The following is a 16,690-nucleotide window of genomic DNA, read 5'->3' on the forward strand; positions in this document are numbered from 1 at the left end:
CCAGAGAGGGAGGAGTGAGGGTAGTTGGGAGGTGGGAACTCCTTGCCACCGGGCGGATGCCCAATTGCAGGTGTAATATTATATTATTATATTTAACTAATGAGCCACCTCCAGTTCCGCTTCATTTCACAGTCTCGAGCCTAGTGGATCACACTGGGGCCGACGACACATGCAACGACTATCAGTTTACAAGCTAGCTTGGTACCCTCTCGGACAGCAACAGAGCACCAGAAAACAACTCACTAGGCTCAGCCTGGGTCTCGGCCTTGAAACCACGGGTGATGGCAAAATATTAAATTTAAATAATATGATTGCTTTCTCATCCACTTTTAGTTGCTGAAATTAGCGACCATTAATTAAATAAAAAACTGGATATTACTTAATCATGTGCTTGTCGGCGTACAGGTTATTTATATTAGTCTAAAGGTTTCAATCGTAAAACCACCTTGAGGGCATTAAGCATAAAGCTCAAACTTTTTCGAAGAATGTAGAGGGGAAAGGACTTCTTACTACAGGATGGAAACAGTCTCATTTGTTTACATTAAACTAAACAAACGCTTTATATACTTTTTTCAAATGCATTACTGAATTTTCATGACTGATAAATCAAATTTATAATTTAAAATTACCAAAAACATTGTGAAAAAAATATGTCAATTATTCGTAGTTTTACTGTTGTGACTCTCTCTTTTTAATAAAGTTTTATTTTGTAATGGCCATTTTAGACTCGAGAGGCTGCTGGAACTTTCTATCTTCGATATATTTATGCTCGAAGCTTTCCATTTATAGTTTATATATATTTTTAAGTGCGACATAATTGTTATTGTGTTTTTTGTTGTGTTAATCAGGTTATTCCTTTTTTTCTGAAGTGCGAAAGATATTTTAGATTTTTATTAAAATGAGGCTGCTTTACGTTGAAAGCAGGGGTGATGAAGAAGGACCTTTTTGCAACTGCAGTAGTGGAAAATTACCTTGTGATATTTGTGGAGAGGATGATGATGGTAGGTTTTTTTTTTCTTTTATCTCGATAAAGGTTTTAAAAGACTTTGTCGATTGTTAATTATATGTTGTTGTTTTTTCTGTTAGATTATGCTGGTCTAGAAGGGCTTTCCCATCAGTTTCAAAAATGTTAGCGTTCCCTCGTACCAAATGATTGAGAGCTTGGTGATACATATTTTGGTAAATCTGTATTGTACGGATTAGCGCCAAAAAAAATCGTACAAATATGAAATAACTTTCATTATATGCTCTTTTACGTCCTATTTTCAAAACTGCCTGCGGAGATTAAAAATTCCAATTACTTTTGGAGATATCGCCGTTCTTATTTTGCAATACAAGCCCTATGTAATCATTCAACAGACGCCATTTTATATTTTGCCGTGTGCGCGTGAATGCCTAAATAACAGAAATTTTCCATTAGGTAAGGTTAGTTACATAATAAATACTTCAAAATAAACGGAAATTAATAATAATATCAATTAATTTTACTTGTATAGTTTTAAGTATTTATAATGTAACTGACCTGACCTAACAAAACGGGACAAAGGTAGATTAGGTCAGGTCAGCTACAGTATAAATAATTTGAAACTGAACGGTCATTAAAAATAATAAAAATTAATTTTAATGGTTGTTTAGTTTTAAAGTATTTATAATGTAGCTGACCTGACCTAACAAACCGGGAAAAAGGATGAACAGTAGGAACTCACGTAATTTTCTTTTTACGTGATGTAGTCGTTCAACTACGTCGCGAAAAAAAAAAAAATCATTCTTGTAAACAAGCAACAATGGTGAAACGCGGGAAGCCTACGATTCACTCATCCTTCTGGACATACCCGAATACTCACGTTGGCAAGCCTTTCAACAGACGAGAGGCAAACGCCCGATCGTGCATCTTCGGTTTTTTTTTTTTGTTTATTGTAAATAAATATGCAACTCATGAAAACTAATGGTCAGTTAGGTTGTTAGCTACATTATAAATACTTCAAAACATTGTGGATGGTTGATTTGGTTAGGATAGCTACATTAAAAATACTGTGAAATCATGTAAACGGTTTCCTAGTGCTGGATAGCTACATATTAAAATGTTATTTGCTAAGCAACCATAAAATGATTTTACAGTTTTTTTAATGTAGCTATACTTACCTAATATAACCAACCATATACAATGTTTTAAAGTATTTTTAATTACTTCTTGCTAATTTTAAGAAAAGAAGGCTTGCCAACGTGAGTATTCGGGTATGTCCAGAAAGATGTGTGAATCGTAGGCTTCCCGCTCAACGCCGCAGCAGTGCACAAAAGGAAATTAAAAAATTCAATATCTCCTAAAGTACTAAAGTATTTGGAATTTCTGATCTCCGCCGGGTTTAATGAAAAGAGGAAGTTAAAGAGCACAGAATAAAGGTATTTTCGGATTTTTAAATTTTTTTTAAAAAAAATCGCCAAAAAATGAATATTAAAAAATTCGATATCTCCAAAAGTAATTGGAATTTTTTATCTCCGCAGGCGGTTCTGAAAAGAGGACGTAAGATAGCATATAATGAAAGTTATTTCATATTTGTACGATTTTTTTTGGCGCTAATCCGTACAATACAGATTTACCCATATTTTTCTGTAGTTTTCCGTTTTAGTTCGGTTAGCTACATTAAAATTATTTTAAAATGTTTTGATTATTTGGTTAGAAATTACATATTTAAAATGTAGGCAACTAAACCTTACAAACTGTCCCTGCTATTTTCTTTTTGTATCAAATTAATGTTGCCAACCATTCCCAAGATTTAATATTATTTTTTCTAAATGTAAAAATATACTCCTTTCTGTATCTAATTTGTCTGGAATGCAAAATAACAGTATCTTCATTGTCAAACAATGATGTATTTATTCCCGAAGTGGGAAATAAAATATGACAAGTGTTTTAGCCTGTGACCATTTGAATTTTTGAGTGCTTGTTTACTGTTCTACATGAAGATTGCTGTATCACAAATTGCATATTATGTACAAAAATGAACTATAGGTGGTGTCGCTATTGGTACCAACTAGTTATAAATTTATAAAATTTAAAACACTGTAAGTGAAGAACTTCAAGAATTATGAAACACATACATTTGTCAAGTAGGTTTAAAAATTCTTTTTGCAATGTAAATAATACCTATAACATATAAAATTATATAATATTTATGTTATGGTTTAATAGCATAGCTAACCTTTTTTTCATTACATATTGTCTTGATTGTTGTCACTGCCCTACTCATTTCTTGATACTAGTTGTAACTTGAGCCTGTGTAGTCCAGTCAAATGGTGATTTTCTCGTAACAAAATTGCAGAAGTTTTTTCTCAACAGTTATATTTGGTTTTTGGGGTGCTGAATACAAATTTCAATTAGGATGCTTTTAGGAGGTCGGCTTCACAAGGAAAAACTCAAAAAACTTCAAACTTTCTGCACTGTTTTCAGTTTTTGCTTATATTTCAAAAACTACACTTTTTTGAAGGTGATCACTCGTTACAAAATTTAAGTAGACAAAATTATATTCAAAATGCACTTTTGAACTTTAATTTTCTGACAAGTGGTTTCAGCGCCAGAGCGTGCTGCAGAACAGCCATTTTTACTCCCTCTGCAAAAAGTCAAAAATGCTCGCTTCCACCCCATACAACTTGAAATAATAGACAGTTAATCAACAAAGACCCTTAAAACATCCTTGGAATCTAAAAGCCCCTCTCTGAGAGGACCTGTTTGCTCTGACAAAATCTTAACTGTGACGTGGTAATGTTAAACGGGTTCCTGCAGCCTTCCCTGGGAAACCTACAGATTTTCGCCCATAGTTTAAAGTATGCGTTAAAGCTTTGTTGACATGACGTCTAATAAATCAATGAACGCCGGCTGCTCGCACGAAAAAGTGTCCCATTAAGCTGTGTCCCGTTACACTCATTGTACGCTTGTGCAGCATCTATCTCAATCTCTCTTCCACTCGATTGGAACAACCATCGATTTGACTTTTTCGAGGCACATTAAACTTGAAACACTCCCATTTGTTTCCTACTTTTCCTATCATCGTCCTATCCTTAACAGAATAACACAGATTGGAAGAAGTTAAATAGCAAAAATGTATAAAAGTTATAGTTAAAATAATCTCTTTGTTAAAGTAATAAACTTATTTGAATTAATGAGTGCAAATAAAAGTAAATTTATCAATTAAATTGTAGATTTCATTTCACTCCTTCTTTGTATCCATACAAAATTGTGATAATTCAATGAAAATGAGTCAATTTTATTCATAAAAGTATACAATCATTTCATCAATGTTTTATTATGACGTCACGTTAAACTATCGTCCGTAAACCGACTTTACAGACAACCAATTTTTTTTTTCTTTGTGCAAATGTTCACAAGGGTACTGTACAACATGTGTTATATGATATGAAACACGTGAGGAGGTTGCTGGCTCAGGGGCGGGCTCGTGTGTCGGCAGTCTCGGAGTGGGCGTGGGACAGCGCGGTGGCGACCCACTCAACGGTGCTGGACGCCGGGAACCGCGAGGTGCGCTTCCACCCCACGTTCAGCTCTGGCACGGCGGCTGTGCGCGGCGACACGCCCTTCAAGCCGGACCTCCACTACTACTGGGAGATAAAGATACTGTCGCCCATGTACGGGACCGACGTGGCAAGTATTGCCCCTGCGATCTCACCTCGGATAACTCCGAGTGATGGTGCGGAGAGATGGGTGGATTATCATTGATGAACAACTGGGGCCCCGGTTGCGAACCCCTTCGCGTTATCTCGTGGTACTTGATCCGGGGTGGCCACATGTGCAACCAGTAGGGTTGGCTGATTTAAACCACAATGCTTTAAATCACGGTTTAAACCAAGAGGTTTTTTTGTGAAATGAAACCAAATGGCTTTTTTTTTAATAATTTATTTTTAATTAGAATATCTTAATTTTTATAGTGAAAGGTCTAATTCCAATTTAATAACAACAAACATTTGGCAATTAATGTTATTTTATAATTTACAGGAACTAAACATTATATACTACGTAATCAAGATCTTAACATTTAAATTATCTGAATAAGTTGCAAGTAATATATAGTTAATACTCCTCTAAAATTACAAACATTAAATTTAATTCGTATTCTTTGGTAAATCCTAGATTGTACTGTGACTCCCCATTCTGTGAGAAACACCCATTCTATGGAGAATCCTCCTCCGGTGGTTAAGTCACAGTCAGACGTGCAGTTCTTGTCAGACTTCAGTTCTTTGATTGTTATTACTTTATTGTTTCAACATGAGTGGCAGAAAATGGGATGATGTATGGCTTTCATTTGAACATGCTGAGAACCAAAATAACTGATGTAATAAAAAAACTTGGTTTGAACCTAAAAAGCTTAGTTTAAGCAAAAAAAAAAAGTTTTTTCAACCCTGTAACCGGGTGAAGCAGTATTTTCTCCTCCAGCTAATGGTCTGGTCTGCATCATATTGGTTAGATGCCCAAAACATTGGCTTAATGTAGTTTTTTAATTGTGAAAACAGTTTTAAATTACTTTTTTTTTATCGACATGCCCGAGTTTTTACATCTGAGATTGTAATTCATACTTACTAACCACCATCAGAAAGGTTAAGCACCATTTCATCAATGTTTTTGTTAAAACAATATGGGGATGGAGAGGTTAAAAAGTGACTTCAACAAAGTTACAGAATGCCGTCTCCCGACAATATTCCTAACTCCACGGTACTTACATTTCCCCTGCCACTTTGATCCATTTCTGGTTCACTCCTGTCTCGCACCCTTCGCTCGGGGTGACCACGGATAACACTCCCTGCAAGTAGCGCTCTTGGCATCTTGACGTGCATTGGCAGAGAACACCTACAGATGGTTAATAGTTGCGTATCACGTATCCAGTTGATTCCTTGATCCTAATGGCATGAGCCTGTACTCATTGATCCAGTGGTACGTGACGCTTGCTGTTTTAAGTTGGTGCGTTGGAAGATCCTGGGCAAACAAATACTCAACTGTCACAATACAAACAAATTGTCAAGTCGTGTGAAAATTGTTTTCTGTCATTATCAACTTAACATAATTATTCATATTTATATCACAAGTTTTTGTTATGTACAAGATACTTAGATTTACTAAATTAAAATGGCAAACATCGTGTATCACAGGATCAATGTATACAGTTTCATGCTATTAGGATCAACGAATAAACTTGGATAAGTAAGAAGAAACTTATAACCTGCAGATTTTTTTGTAAAACTATTTAAAACAAATTACGTAACTTGTTTGTTTGCCATACTCGGTGAGCCTAACATACTGCGAGTGACTTAATGCAAACATTTTTTTTGTAGTTTTTTTTTCTGACTTGAGATTTTACTTTTAGAGGTGAGATTAAGTTTTGAAACTTTTTATTTGACTGTGTTAATGTATTCAAGATTTGAACCAGTGCAGAACTCTTTTTAATGCTTTTCTCTGCAGAAGTAAAGAAGTGCATGTGGTATTCTGTACATTTAACTAAGCAGTATCGTGGTTACTTGTGTTTCCCAGATGGTGGGTGTCGGCACTGAGAAAGTTGACCTCGTTGGCTCAGCGCTGAGCTTCTGCAGTCTCTTGGGAGCTGACAAGGAGTCCTGGGGCTTGTCGTACAAAGGTACAGCCATTTCCTTTGTTGTGTAGGCTAGGTGTTTGTAAATAGCGACAAGCATTTTTTTGAATATTTTACTCTGCTTTCGTCACACATTAATGACATTGAATAAATTTGAAATATTCTGGGGAATGTAAAAAAATCAGAAATATTAATAGAATGGCATTTAATGGCACTACAAACTATTGGTATTAATTTTGAAGAAATTGAATTAGTGTCTGTTGTACAATAGAAGTGTTAGGCGGAAACACAAGCTGTATTTTTGCAATTTGCATTTTTGTTGAAAGTTGTTTGTTATAACATTATTTTGTAATGCTGTACTGACCATGCATTGAACTGATAGTAAAAATGAAACAGTTGTGAAGAAATGTTGTAAGTAGTGAATGATCCAATTTTAATAAATAAAAAAACTAAAATTATTTTTGAAAGAAAAATCTACTTAGTAAGAAACATTGTTGTTGGCAGGATATCATGTTTAGTTACCGTTTTCATGTTTCTATAAGAAGAACATTGTAAAAGCAAACATTTTTATGGTTTTATTTTGTGAATCGATTAAAATGCAGTACGATGAAGAAGTTAATTCTGTTCCGCAAGATCCGTTAACTTCAAAATAATGTGGTATATAGTTCAAAATGATTGACAGTTTATATTTGAGTGTATGTAAATGCTAATAACTTTTTTTGACGTGACAATATCTAATAAATCGATGAACGCCGGTTGCACCCGCGAAAAAGGATGACTAATTTGTAGTGGTGCACCGATGCGGTTACCGATGAATCGTAATCGGCGATAATGGGTACTTACCGATTAATCGTAATCGGCGATTATCTTAACGATTACTTTGTCGATTATTTACGTCCCGGCGTAATTAAGTAGGTTTTTACCGTGTAATATTTTGTTACAGATTTTAAGACAAAATACCGTAATATTATTTGTATATATTACAAAATTCATCTAACTACGTCATATCATAATTACAGATATTTCGTTAAGTTTAATAAATCTCATTGCCTCGAACAATAAAAAATACATTTTTCCTACACGTTTATTTACGTTTCGTCTAGTGATGGTTCGAATCCCATTTTTCTCGAATCCGAATCCCAAACAGTACCTTGAATCCACCCCTCGAATCCGAATCCAGTTCTCAAGGGTTAATTATAAAATAATTTATAAGTTAAGAGAAAAATTTAAACATTATGCAGAATTATTTAACCCTTTAAATTTTTATTTAAAAAAACAAGGATTTTGACACGGTCTGGATCAAGACGATTCCGTTTTTGGTCACATATGTTTCCTGCAGTGCTGAACAAACGTTCAGAGAACACTGTCGCAGGTGGTGAACACAAATATTTTTTGGACAGTTTATGTAGCCTGGGTGAACACGCAGATTGAGTTTTCCAGTATTCGAGAATGTTTATTTCTGGGTTAACTGTAAGATCACGTAAGAATCTGGTCACTTCATCAATTGCTGTAGAATCCGACTTGGTGGATTTAAGGCATTCAGGCAATATCTGTGAGTACAGTGATTCATGTATCCACGGAAATCGGAAAACGAAATTCAACATTCGACGGAACAATATTTTGTAGATACCAACTTGACATTTGTTTAAAGTCCCAAATGAAAGTAAACGCTTTCCTGAAATATTTAATGGAAACTGAATGGCGCCATCTTGGCTTAAATGGTTTTAGGCCATAAGAAATATTGTTGTGCGTCTTTTAAAATTAAGCCTCACTAAAGCATAGTGATTAATATGCCCGAAGTTAAAAGTGACGGGGTGTTTTCTCTAGTTTACCCATTAAAATTTTTTATATTAATATTAGTTTTTTTTATGTTGCTCAAAATGATTGCCTAACAAATTCATTGGTTGGCCATCATGGAATTCTCAGATAATACATATTTTAACGTTGGTAGTCTACACAAACCAAACTTGGTCCTAAAAAAATTCATAAATAGAATGTGTATCAGAATATTTATAATTTAATTGCGTTTAAAATAATAATTGTATAATGTATTATTTTTGTCATTCATTATTGCATTGTTATTACTACATGTGCGACCGTAACTTGTGATGAAAGTCGGCATTATTGTTGTATTACTAAGTAACAGATTTCTCGGTAAAGTTATTTAAAAAAAAAAAAAAAAACAAGATTCATATTTAGTCTAGATCCTAAATGTGCTTTATTTTATTTTTTAGCATATTCTGAGAATAAATATGTGATTTATGCCTTATTTAATGCCAATGTCGCGACAATGCATCCATGTTCATGAATATAAAGTAAGTTTCCCAAATCAGTACATGCTTCATAATTTTTTTTTAATATAATAACGAATTAAAAGTACAATACAGTAGAACCTCGTTAATCCGTGATGCGCAAATTCGGGAATCGGATAATCCTGGACGATTTAAAAGAGAAGAAAAAAAAGAGAAGTAAAAATTGTCAGCGCTTAAAATTAACGTCACGCGGGCCGGCCGCAGGCAAACACTACAAGCCATCGCGTGGGCCGCCGCCAAACTCTGCAACGCTGTTTGTACCGACCCTTTGTGTCGCCCCCCTTTCAGCTGTCACATTTGTCACTCTTTAAACTTGAGGGGGATGTCCTGACTTCTGCTTCCCGTCTCCCTTTGTTTGTTTCCGCCCGCCAACGCACGGCAGGCGCCTGACGAGTGACGTGTCTGGCTGACATTCGGCTGTACGAGGAGGAGGGAGGGGGGAGGGTGCAAGGTCAGCAAGATCTTATCTTTATCTCTTCGGCTGTTGTAAATGACCGTGAACTAATGGCTAGGCAGTGCTGTATTTTTTTAAGCCGAGACACTAGTTCGAAGACGGCCGGCCCTTACCGTGAACGGCCTAAACCCAGCTGCTCGCCGGTGTCTGAGAAGCTTGACAAGACCTTCCGGGCTTTTAATCGCTTGTCCGTGATTATCTCGGTCCTGACCATCACGTATTAACGAGTTTTTACTGTACCTCAATAGGATGTGTTCCAAGGAAAACTTAAACAAGCCAAGTAAATTGTAAGCATTTAAGTTTTTAAAGTACTACATTTACATCAATATTTTTCCTCGAATCCCGAATCTTTTCCCTTGAATTTCGAATCTTTCGAATACTAGAGATTCGGTGGGATTCGAGGATTCGAGGATTCGACCGGCCCATCCCTAGTTTCGTCTTTTGTTTGTTTAGTGGCCTTGTTCATTACCTATAGCCAGAGACGTAAAATAGATGTCACGCAATCAAAATACCACAAACAGTTGCAGTGGATTCTATGACAATCAATCTTTTCGAGTCGTAGTAGCGGTTCAAAATCGTGGTCCCGATACCTTCTACAGTTTATCACTGCATTTTACCAACTCGTTATGGCCGTCTTTGGTAACATTATCCGTTGTTGTGTTATTTGTATGTGACGTGAAAAGTGAAAAAGTATTTATAATTTTATAAATTCAGTCAACATAAATAAAATAATATGTGCTAGAATTGGTTTTTAATCATTTTTATATAATTATAGTGAGATGGCGAGTAGGGAGGAAAAAAATGAAGTGTGCAAACATTTTTCTATAGACTCAAGTGAACAAAATAAAGCAGCATGTTTACATTGCTAAACGGTAATTTCTTGATGCAACCTTATGTGATAGTCGATAATAATGCTAGTTTTCCGCAACAAAAACTTACCCATTGTAAATTACAATTATTAGACTGTAGTTCAAGTTGTTTACAATAACAAATATTTAAATATAAGTTAATTTAATTTACACTTTGCAATGACTTAATAGTGTATTTTATATATTTTTATACTGTTATTACAACTGTATTCTCAATTTTACCTAATCTTGTTATTAAATTCACATGGGAATAAAAATTTTTGTGTGCATTATTACACTTAAAAAAAAATTTCTTCATTATAATCGGTAACTGAATCGGTATCTGCCGATTATTGCACCGCATCTTTCTCTCTTTCACTCGATTGGAACAACCATCGATTTGACTTTTTCGAGGCACATTAAACTTGAAACACTCCCATTAGTTTCCTACTTTTCCTATCATCATCCTATACTTAACAGAATAACACAGATTGGAAGAAGTTAAATAGCAAACATGTATAAAAGTTATAGTTAAAATAATCTCTTCGTTAAAGTAATAAACATATTTGAATTAATGAGTGCAAATAAAAGTAAATTTATCAGTTAAATTGTAGATTTCATTTCACTCCTTTGTATCCATACAAAAGAGTGATAATTCATTAAATAATGATCTAATTTAATTCATAAAAGTATGAAATCATTTCATCAATGTTTTGTTATGACGTCACGTTAAACTATCGTCCGTAAACCGACTTTACAGACAACCATTTTTTTTTTTTTCAATGAAAGGTAAACGTCTAAAACTGGCGAATAAAACTTCTTTGGGAGGAGGGGGTTTGTGTAGTGGCTCGAGCAGGGAAGGACTGTTCCGACCGTGCGAGGGTGATGTGTGTGTGTCTGCGCAGGCATGCTGCAGCACGGCAGCCAGTGGTCCAGCTACAGCGCTGCGTTCGGCGAAGGCAGCGTCATCGGCGTCCACCTGGACATGTGGAGCGGCACCCTCACCTACTACCTCAACAGGAAGCCCCTGGGTGAGAACGCCCTGCCCCCTGTCCTTCGAAACAATTGTTATGAAATCCTTGAAACATTATAAAGAATGTCTTAGTTCGCAAACTACACAGCGACAAATTCATACCAAAGTTTCTCACCATGTTTATATATTTGGTTATAGCGGTCGTATGGACTGTATTTTAATTGTGCCTGTTTCTGAAGTGTTACGAACTCACAGAGGCCAAGTATGACCCATTCCAAGGTTCAGTTGCAAGGCTCTAGTTTCATTGTCTTTTAGTGAATCATAAATATGTGTGTGTCTTTCCTTTCGGAGAAGTCTGGAAAGTGTATAGTAGTTACAAGCTGGCGTCGAGGCGAGTCAAGACGACGACTGTGGTGCCGGGACCTTGCAGGAGTGGCGTTCACGGCGCTGAAGGGGCGGCGACTTTACCCGATGGTGTCGTCGACGGCCGCGCGCTCGGCCGTGCGCGTCACCTGCTCCTTCTCGTGCTGCTCGTCGCTGCAGCTGGCGTGCCTGCAGAGCATCGGCTGCAGCCAGCCGCTCATGGAGCGCCTGTTCTCCATCCCGGGCCTGCGCCGGTGGCAGGGCCGTGCCTACTGGTGGCGCACCGCGCCCGCCCGGCACCGCCAGCCAGGTACCACCAGTTGGAGACCTCTCGCACACATCATGCGGAGCTTCAACTTAAAAATGGGCGCGTTCCTACAATCATCAGATCTGTTTCCATTACATTTGGTTGTGTTTGATTTTGCTTACCGTATTCACCCAAATAATCCATCCACAATTTCACAATGTGTGTTGAAAAAGCATGATCCTTGGCCTACTCAAGACTTGACAATGCTGCATACATAAAGCTCCAAGGTTGGGTTATTTGCTGCACTTCAGCCCAGAATACACATTTAACAGAAACTGGAAATATGATCCTAAGTTCTATTTTTAAAAGTTAGGTGTAAGGCTTATTCTAAACAAAAATATATATATATATATATATATATATATATATATATATATATATATATATATATATATATATTGTTATGGTTCTAGTCTGTGCAATTTATAATTTTAGGTTTATTTGAGTGTGTGGCATTTTCAGGTAAATACAGTATGTATGTAATCACTAATCAATATTGATTTTAAATTTGTTAGAAAATTTTTATGTAATGTTTCTGAAAGTCATTACATTTGTTCTTCAGATCTTTGTTCAAAGTCCGAGTATAGATATTAGTTATTGACCATATTTAGAATTTGTGTAGGCAGACTTTATTTCTGTGCGTTAAGAAATTTCTATAGCTTTTATATTTTTATGCTTTTAATTTTACCAACAATTTAAAGTGTAATAATTACTTTAGAAATGTGAAATGAATGTTTGTAGAGGCTGAGAGTGAGGAGGAGGATGACAGGAAGAGGCTGAGATTGGATTTGGAAGATTGGGAATTTCCAGAGACAAGATGCGTGGAGTACTAGAAAACTTAGGTGAGAATTTAGCTCGGCATATCTTCAAGTACTGGATTTGTTTTTATTAGGTTGTGTTTTGATCTGTTTCTTCACTGCGTGTATTACGAAAGACGGAATGTTAACACTATTTGAGCTAGCTCATTGAGAAACTCCTTAACCTGTACCAGACAAAATTGGATATTCTTTGCTGTACCAATATTTCAAGAGTTGTGAAGAATTAAAACTTCTCAGCTGACACAAAATGAAAAATATTGGTGGAAAATTACTATAAATGTAGCTCTCTTAAATATATACTGAGAACATTTTGTCCTTAAAGAAATACTATCAAATAACAGTATGTACTCGTCTTCGTCCTAATTATTGACGGTTTCGGGTTAGCTTGGTGTCCTTTATTTTGAAACAGTATAATGTCAACATTGGGGGAGGAAGTGTGTTTGTAAAGATGCACTTTGATAAAATCATAGTATTTTATTTCTTATTTTTACTTTATTACTGTTCATGAAGTTAAAGACGTGAACAGCAAATGTTTGTGTCGTAAAAGGATGTTTTAGAGTTGTGCCTTCAAAGTAGTCATAGTAACTTCTACAAACCTTTTAGGGTAAACTCTTTTTAAATAAGGTACAGGCTGTTTTTAAGAATTGCAATATGTAAATTTCATATCACAGATTTAACAAATTGTATTAATTGCATTGAGCCAAACATTTATCATTAAAAACCATTGACTGTTTGCTTGTCTCTCTGCACATATTTGTACGCAATCATAGCATGCTTTAATGAGATTATTTATCCGCATGCAGGCCTATGTGACAGAGGTTTTTGCACCAAATGTGAAAAAAAAAAATTTTCAAAAATGCACATTCTTTTCCAAGTTCACTCTAAGATAATTATCGTCAACAAATCTGATTCTAAATATATGTTATTTCAGATAATTCATTAATGTATGACCTGTTTCTATTCATACATGAATATCAATCATTGCCTAGAGCAATTGGCCTAATTGTGGTACAGCATAGCATCTGACTATAAGAGCATAATAAATACAGTCTTGGAGTAGGTGTAGTGCAGTTGATGGAATTGAAGTGTAACTTGTTTGTCTTTGTTCACAGTGGCGTTGATTGAGGGGCGTTGTGTGGCCCCGTGCCAGTCAGTTGCGATTGCTGTACGTCAGCGGAATCCAGTCTTCCAGTCGACCGAGCACTTTCGCAATCGACGTGTGGAACATTTGCACCTGTAACCACTTTCACTTCAACATCTCATAATAAGCAATCTTAACAAATGCGAAATGCTGTGGTCGGACAGGCAGGACTGCGGTAATGACCTTGCGTCTGATTGGCCACACTTCATTAGTGTGGTCTGCCACCGGTAGCGGATGCTGTGGGCAGATGTTTTTTTCTTCTTCTTCTGCCAGTTCAGTCATATTTTGGAGTGCGTGGCTGTATTTAGCAGTCCACTTGTGCGTGCTCGCTCCCGGAGTCCCACCGCGAGTCTGCGGTCAGCCTGCTGGAACCTGTCGTGTGCGTCTTCCCAGTGTCGGGGTGAGTGTCACGTTGGCGCGGAGAAGTTTGCAATGCAGGGAAATGCAGAATCTGGGAATGAGGCAGTAAATAAGTTGAGGTGTACAAGTTCGTTACTATCTCAGCGATTTCAATTTGTGTGTGCAGTGCGTAAGTTTGCGGCATGAAGAAGTGAAAATATATCTATCATTTTTGGAAGTGCTCTATTATTGTGGACCAACTAAAATATAACTCACAAGTTGCCTAGTTGACAAGAATAAGAGAGGGTAGAAATTTGTTACTTCAACACCTTGCAGTGGTAGTTATACTGTGAAGTCCTGAATATAAAAAAGAAAAATATGCTGTAGTTACCAAAACTAAAATGGTTTTTACAGTGGAAACATTCTTGAAATGGTTTATTATATGTATGTACATATTTGTATGTATACCGAAGTGCAAAGTTATTAATGCTCTAGACAAGAAACCTTTCCTGATTTTCATTTTGTGCAAAAGATTAAAGTGTGAAATAAAGTATTGTCCAGTTGTTTCCTGTTGTAGCCTAAAAAAATTAAGACCATCAGCATACAGTGTGATGGCGGTTTAATCATTTTGTGATGTTTTCCAACTGTTTCTTGTATGTTTCGGTTGTAAATAAACTAAAAATTTCTTGTACATTGTAAATATGTAGGTTAGTTATATGTACGTATAGGAATTTCAAAAAAAGTGTTAATTAAATATGGCCAAGAAAAGGATTTTAAGTATATGTTTTCAGTTAACTAGTTTAAATACTACAGGAAAATTTTGTTAACTTTTGTTTTATTTTTTTTTAAATACTTTTTATTACAAAGTAACATATTTAATGTAAGCTTTAACCTACTATTTGCATTACCATAAATAAATAGTTTTGGTACTGTTGGTTATTACTTTATTATTCATCAATAATATTGTATAATGACTCGCAAGTTAAGCAGCTGATAATTAACTAAATACTAGCTGAAGTTTTTATCAAGTCCGTCTTTGTCACAGGAATAGTTGGCAATATAGTGACTGGTTTTTACGTGTATAATGAAAGCAAAAATTTTGTCAGTACTAATAGTTAGATCTGTGTGAATATTCAAAATTTTTGATACGAATAATTTAGTTATCGTATTCGTTTCGATCGAGTTATGCTTCGAAATAACTAATATTGGTCTGCTTATGAATATTTGACATAGCATACCTTGTAAGTTTGTTGAATACCAATGTTCACTGTTGTTGTTAATTTGTGTGATACAAGTACACTTTTTGATGTTTGAATGGCACTTCATCATCCAAAGCATGAACTATGATTCAAAGTTTTTTTTTCTTGATAAACAATAAAGCAAAAATTGTGTGAACAATATACAACCTGGGATATTTGTCATTTTAAACCTCAAAACAAAATATTATTTGTATTTATTTCATCACAAGCACCAGAATGGAATAAAATTAATGAACGTCAACAACCATCACAAAACATGGCCATTCCATTGCACAAAGTAAGGAAGATAGTCACAACTAATTGCTGTAACTAAAGCTCTTATTTTCTTTGGAAAACCGAGAACTGTGCTATAGGAAACCTAACAATTAAAAGTAATTAACTTTTAGAAAGAAAAGGTTGGCTTCCAACCCCCCCCCCCCCCCCCCCCTCCACCATTTTATGTGAATATTCACCATAAATGTTTCGGAAAATCTATTTTGCAAAACAGAAACACCAAAACACTGTTTTAAATGATTTATCTTCTGTTTAAAAAATTAAAAACTTTATAGTCACAAAGTATAAGTGTTGAAAATGATAACCTCAGTTTTAATTGCAAAAATATACACACACACACGTGCACATGGCAGCCATGCTTATGTCATTGCTACTAAGATAATTCAACAGTGTCATTTTTCCAATGTATAATATTTTGTAATTTTGTAATTATACTCAATACGCCACTCCGTTAATACGGTATTCCACAAATTGTGTGTTCGTAAAATAACTTTATTTGCTTAAGTTTTTATGTTTAAGAAATTTCTATGTTTTATTTGTATTTAAAATGTAATTTTTTATGTTGGCATTTATCAACAGCACTGCTTTTTTAGTGGCCGCATTCCGCACGTTGTTGTTCCGTGGTTGTGCCCTGCTCCATTCAAGAGTGCACACCTTAGTTTGTGGTGTATATCGATAGTCACAATCTAACACCATGTGACACAGTAGCAGCTTCCTTGCTGTATATATCCATGATGAAACAATTGCTGTGACTCAAAAAGAATTAAAAATACTATTTACCTGGCGGCCTTTTACAACGAAAACTCCTGAATAACTAGATTTTAAATGTGTAAATATGAGCTCATTCTATCAACTTTTAATATTTTTCATAAAATCGATTGCAATGGATTTCACATTATTTTGCACTTTGCGAAAATTCTGCTGATCAATATGCAGAGTAGCAGGTTGTATAAAATAAAGGCGAATAGGAACTGAAATGAAAGGTTGGTTGGCTCTTTTAAGTTAGGTTGTGT

At 35.5% G+C, this 16,690-nt stretch overlaps 1 protein-coding gene across 1 annotated transcript; it reads left to right on the top strand.

Annotated features, from left to right (window-relative positions):
- The first annotated feature begins 710 nt into the window (after positions 1 to 710).
- On the top strand, positions 711 to 15,545 carry LOC134530147 (SPRY domain-containing SOCS box protein 3). Its single transcript, XM_063364769.1, has 7 exons — positions 711 to 1,001; positions 4,464 to 4,654; positions 6,533 to 6,635; positions 11,110 to 11,235; positions 11,608 to 11,850; positions 12,589 to 12,689; positions 13,778 to 15,545. The coding sequence occupies exons 1-6, from the start codon at positions 899 to 901 to the stop codon at positions 12,678 to 12,680; spliced, it is 858 nt and encodes a 285-aa protein (XP_063220839.1). The 5' UTR covers positions 711 to 898; the 3' UTR covers positions 12,681 to 12,689; positions 13,778 to 15,545.
- The last annotated feature ends 1,145 nt before the right edge of the window (positions 15,546 to 16,690 follow it).

This window comes from Bacillus rossius, chromosome 3 (genome assembly GCF_032445375.1).
Source record: "Bacillus rossius redtenbacheri isolate Brsri chromosome 3, Brsri_v3, whole genome shotgun sequence".
Taxonomy (NCBI): domain Eukaryota; kingdom Metazoa; phylum Arthropoda; class Insecta; order Phasmatodea; family Bacillidae; genus Bacillus; species Bacillus rossius.

Coding starts and splice junctions, on each gene's coding strand:
- LOC134530147 (XM_063364769.1), top strand. CDS start 899: ATGAGGCTGCTTTACGTTGAAAGCAGGGGTGATGAAGAAGGACCTTTT. Junction 1,002..4,463: donor TTGTGGAGAGGATGATGATG/GTAGGTTTTTTT, acceptor GTGTGTCGGCAG/TCTCGGAGTGGGCGTGGGAC. Junction 11,236..11,607: donor CCTCAACAGGAAGCCCCTGG/GTGAGAACGCCC, acceptor GGGACCTTGCAG/GAGTGGCGTTCACGGCGCTG.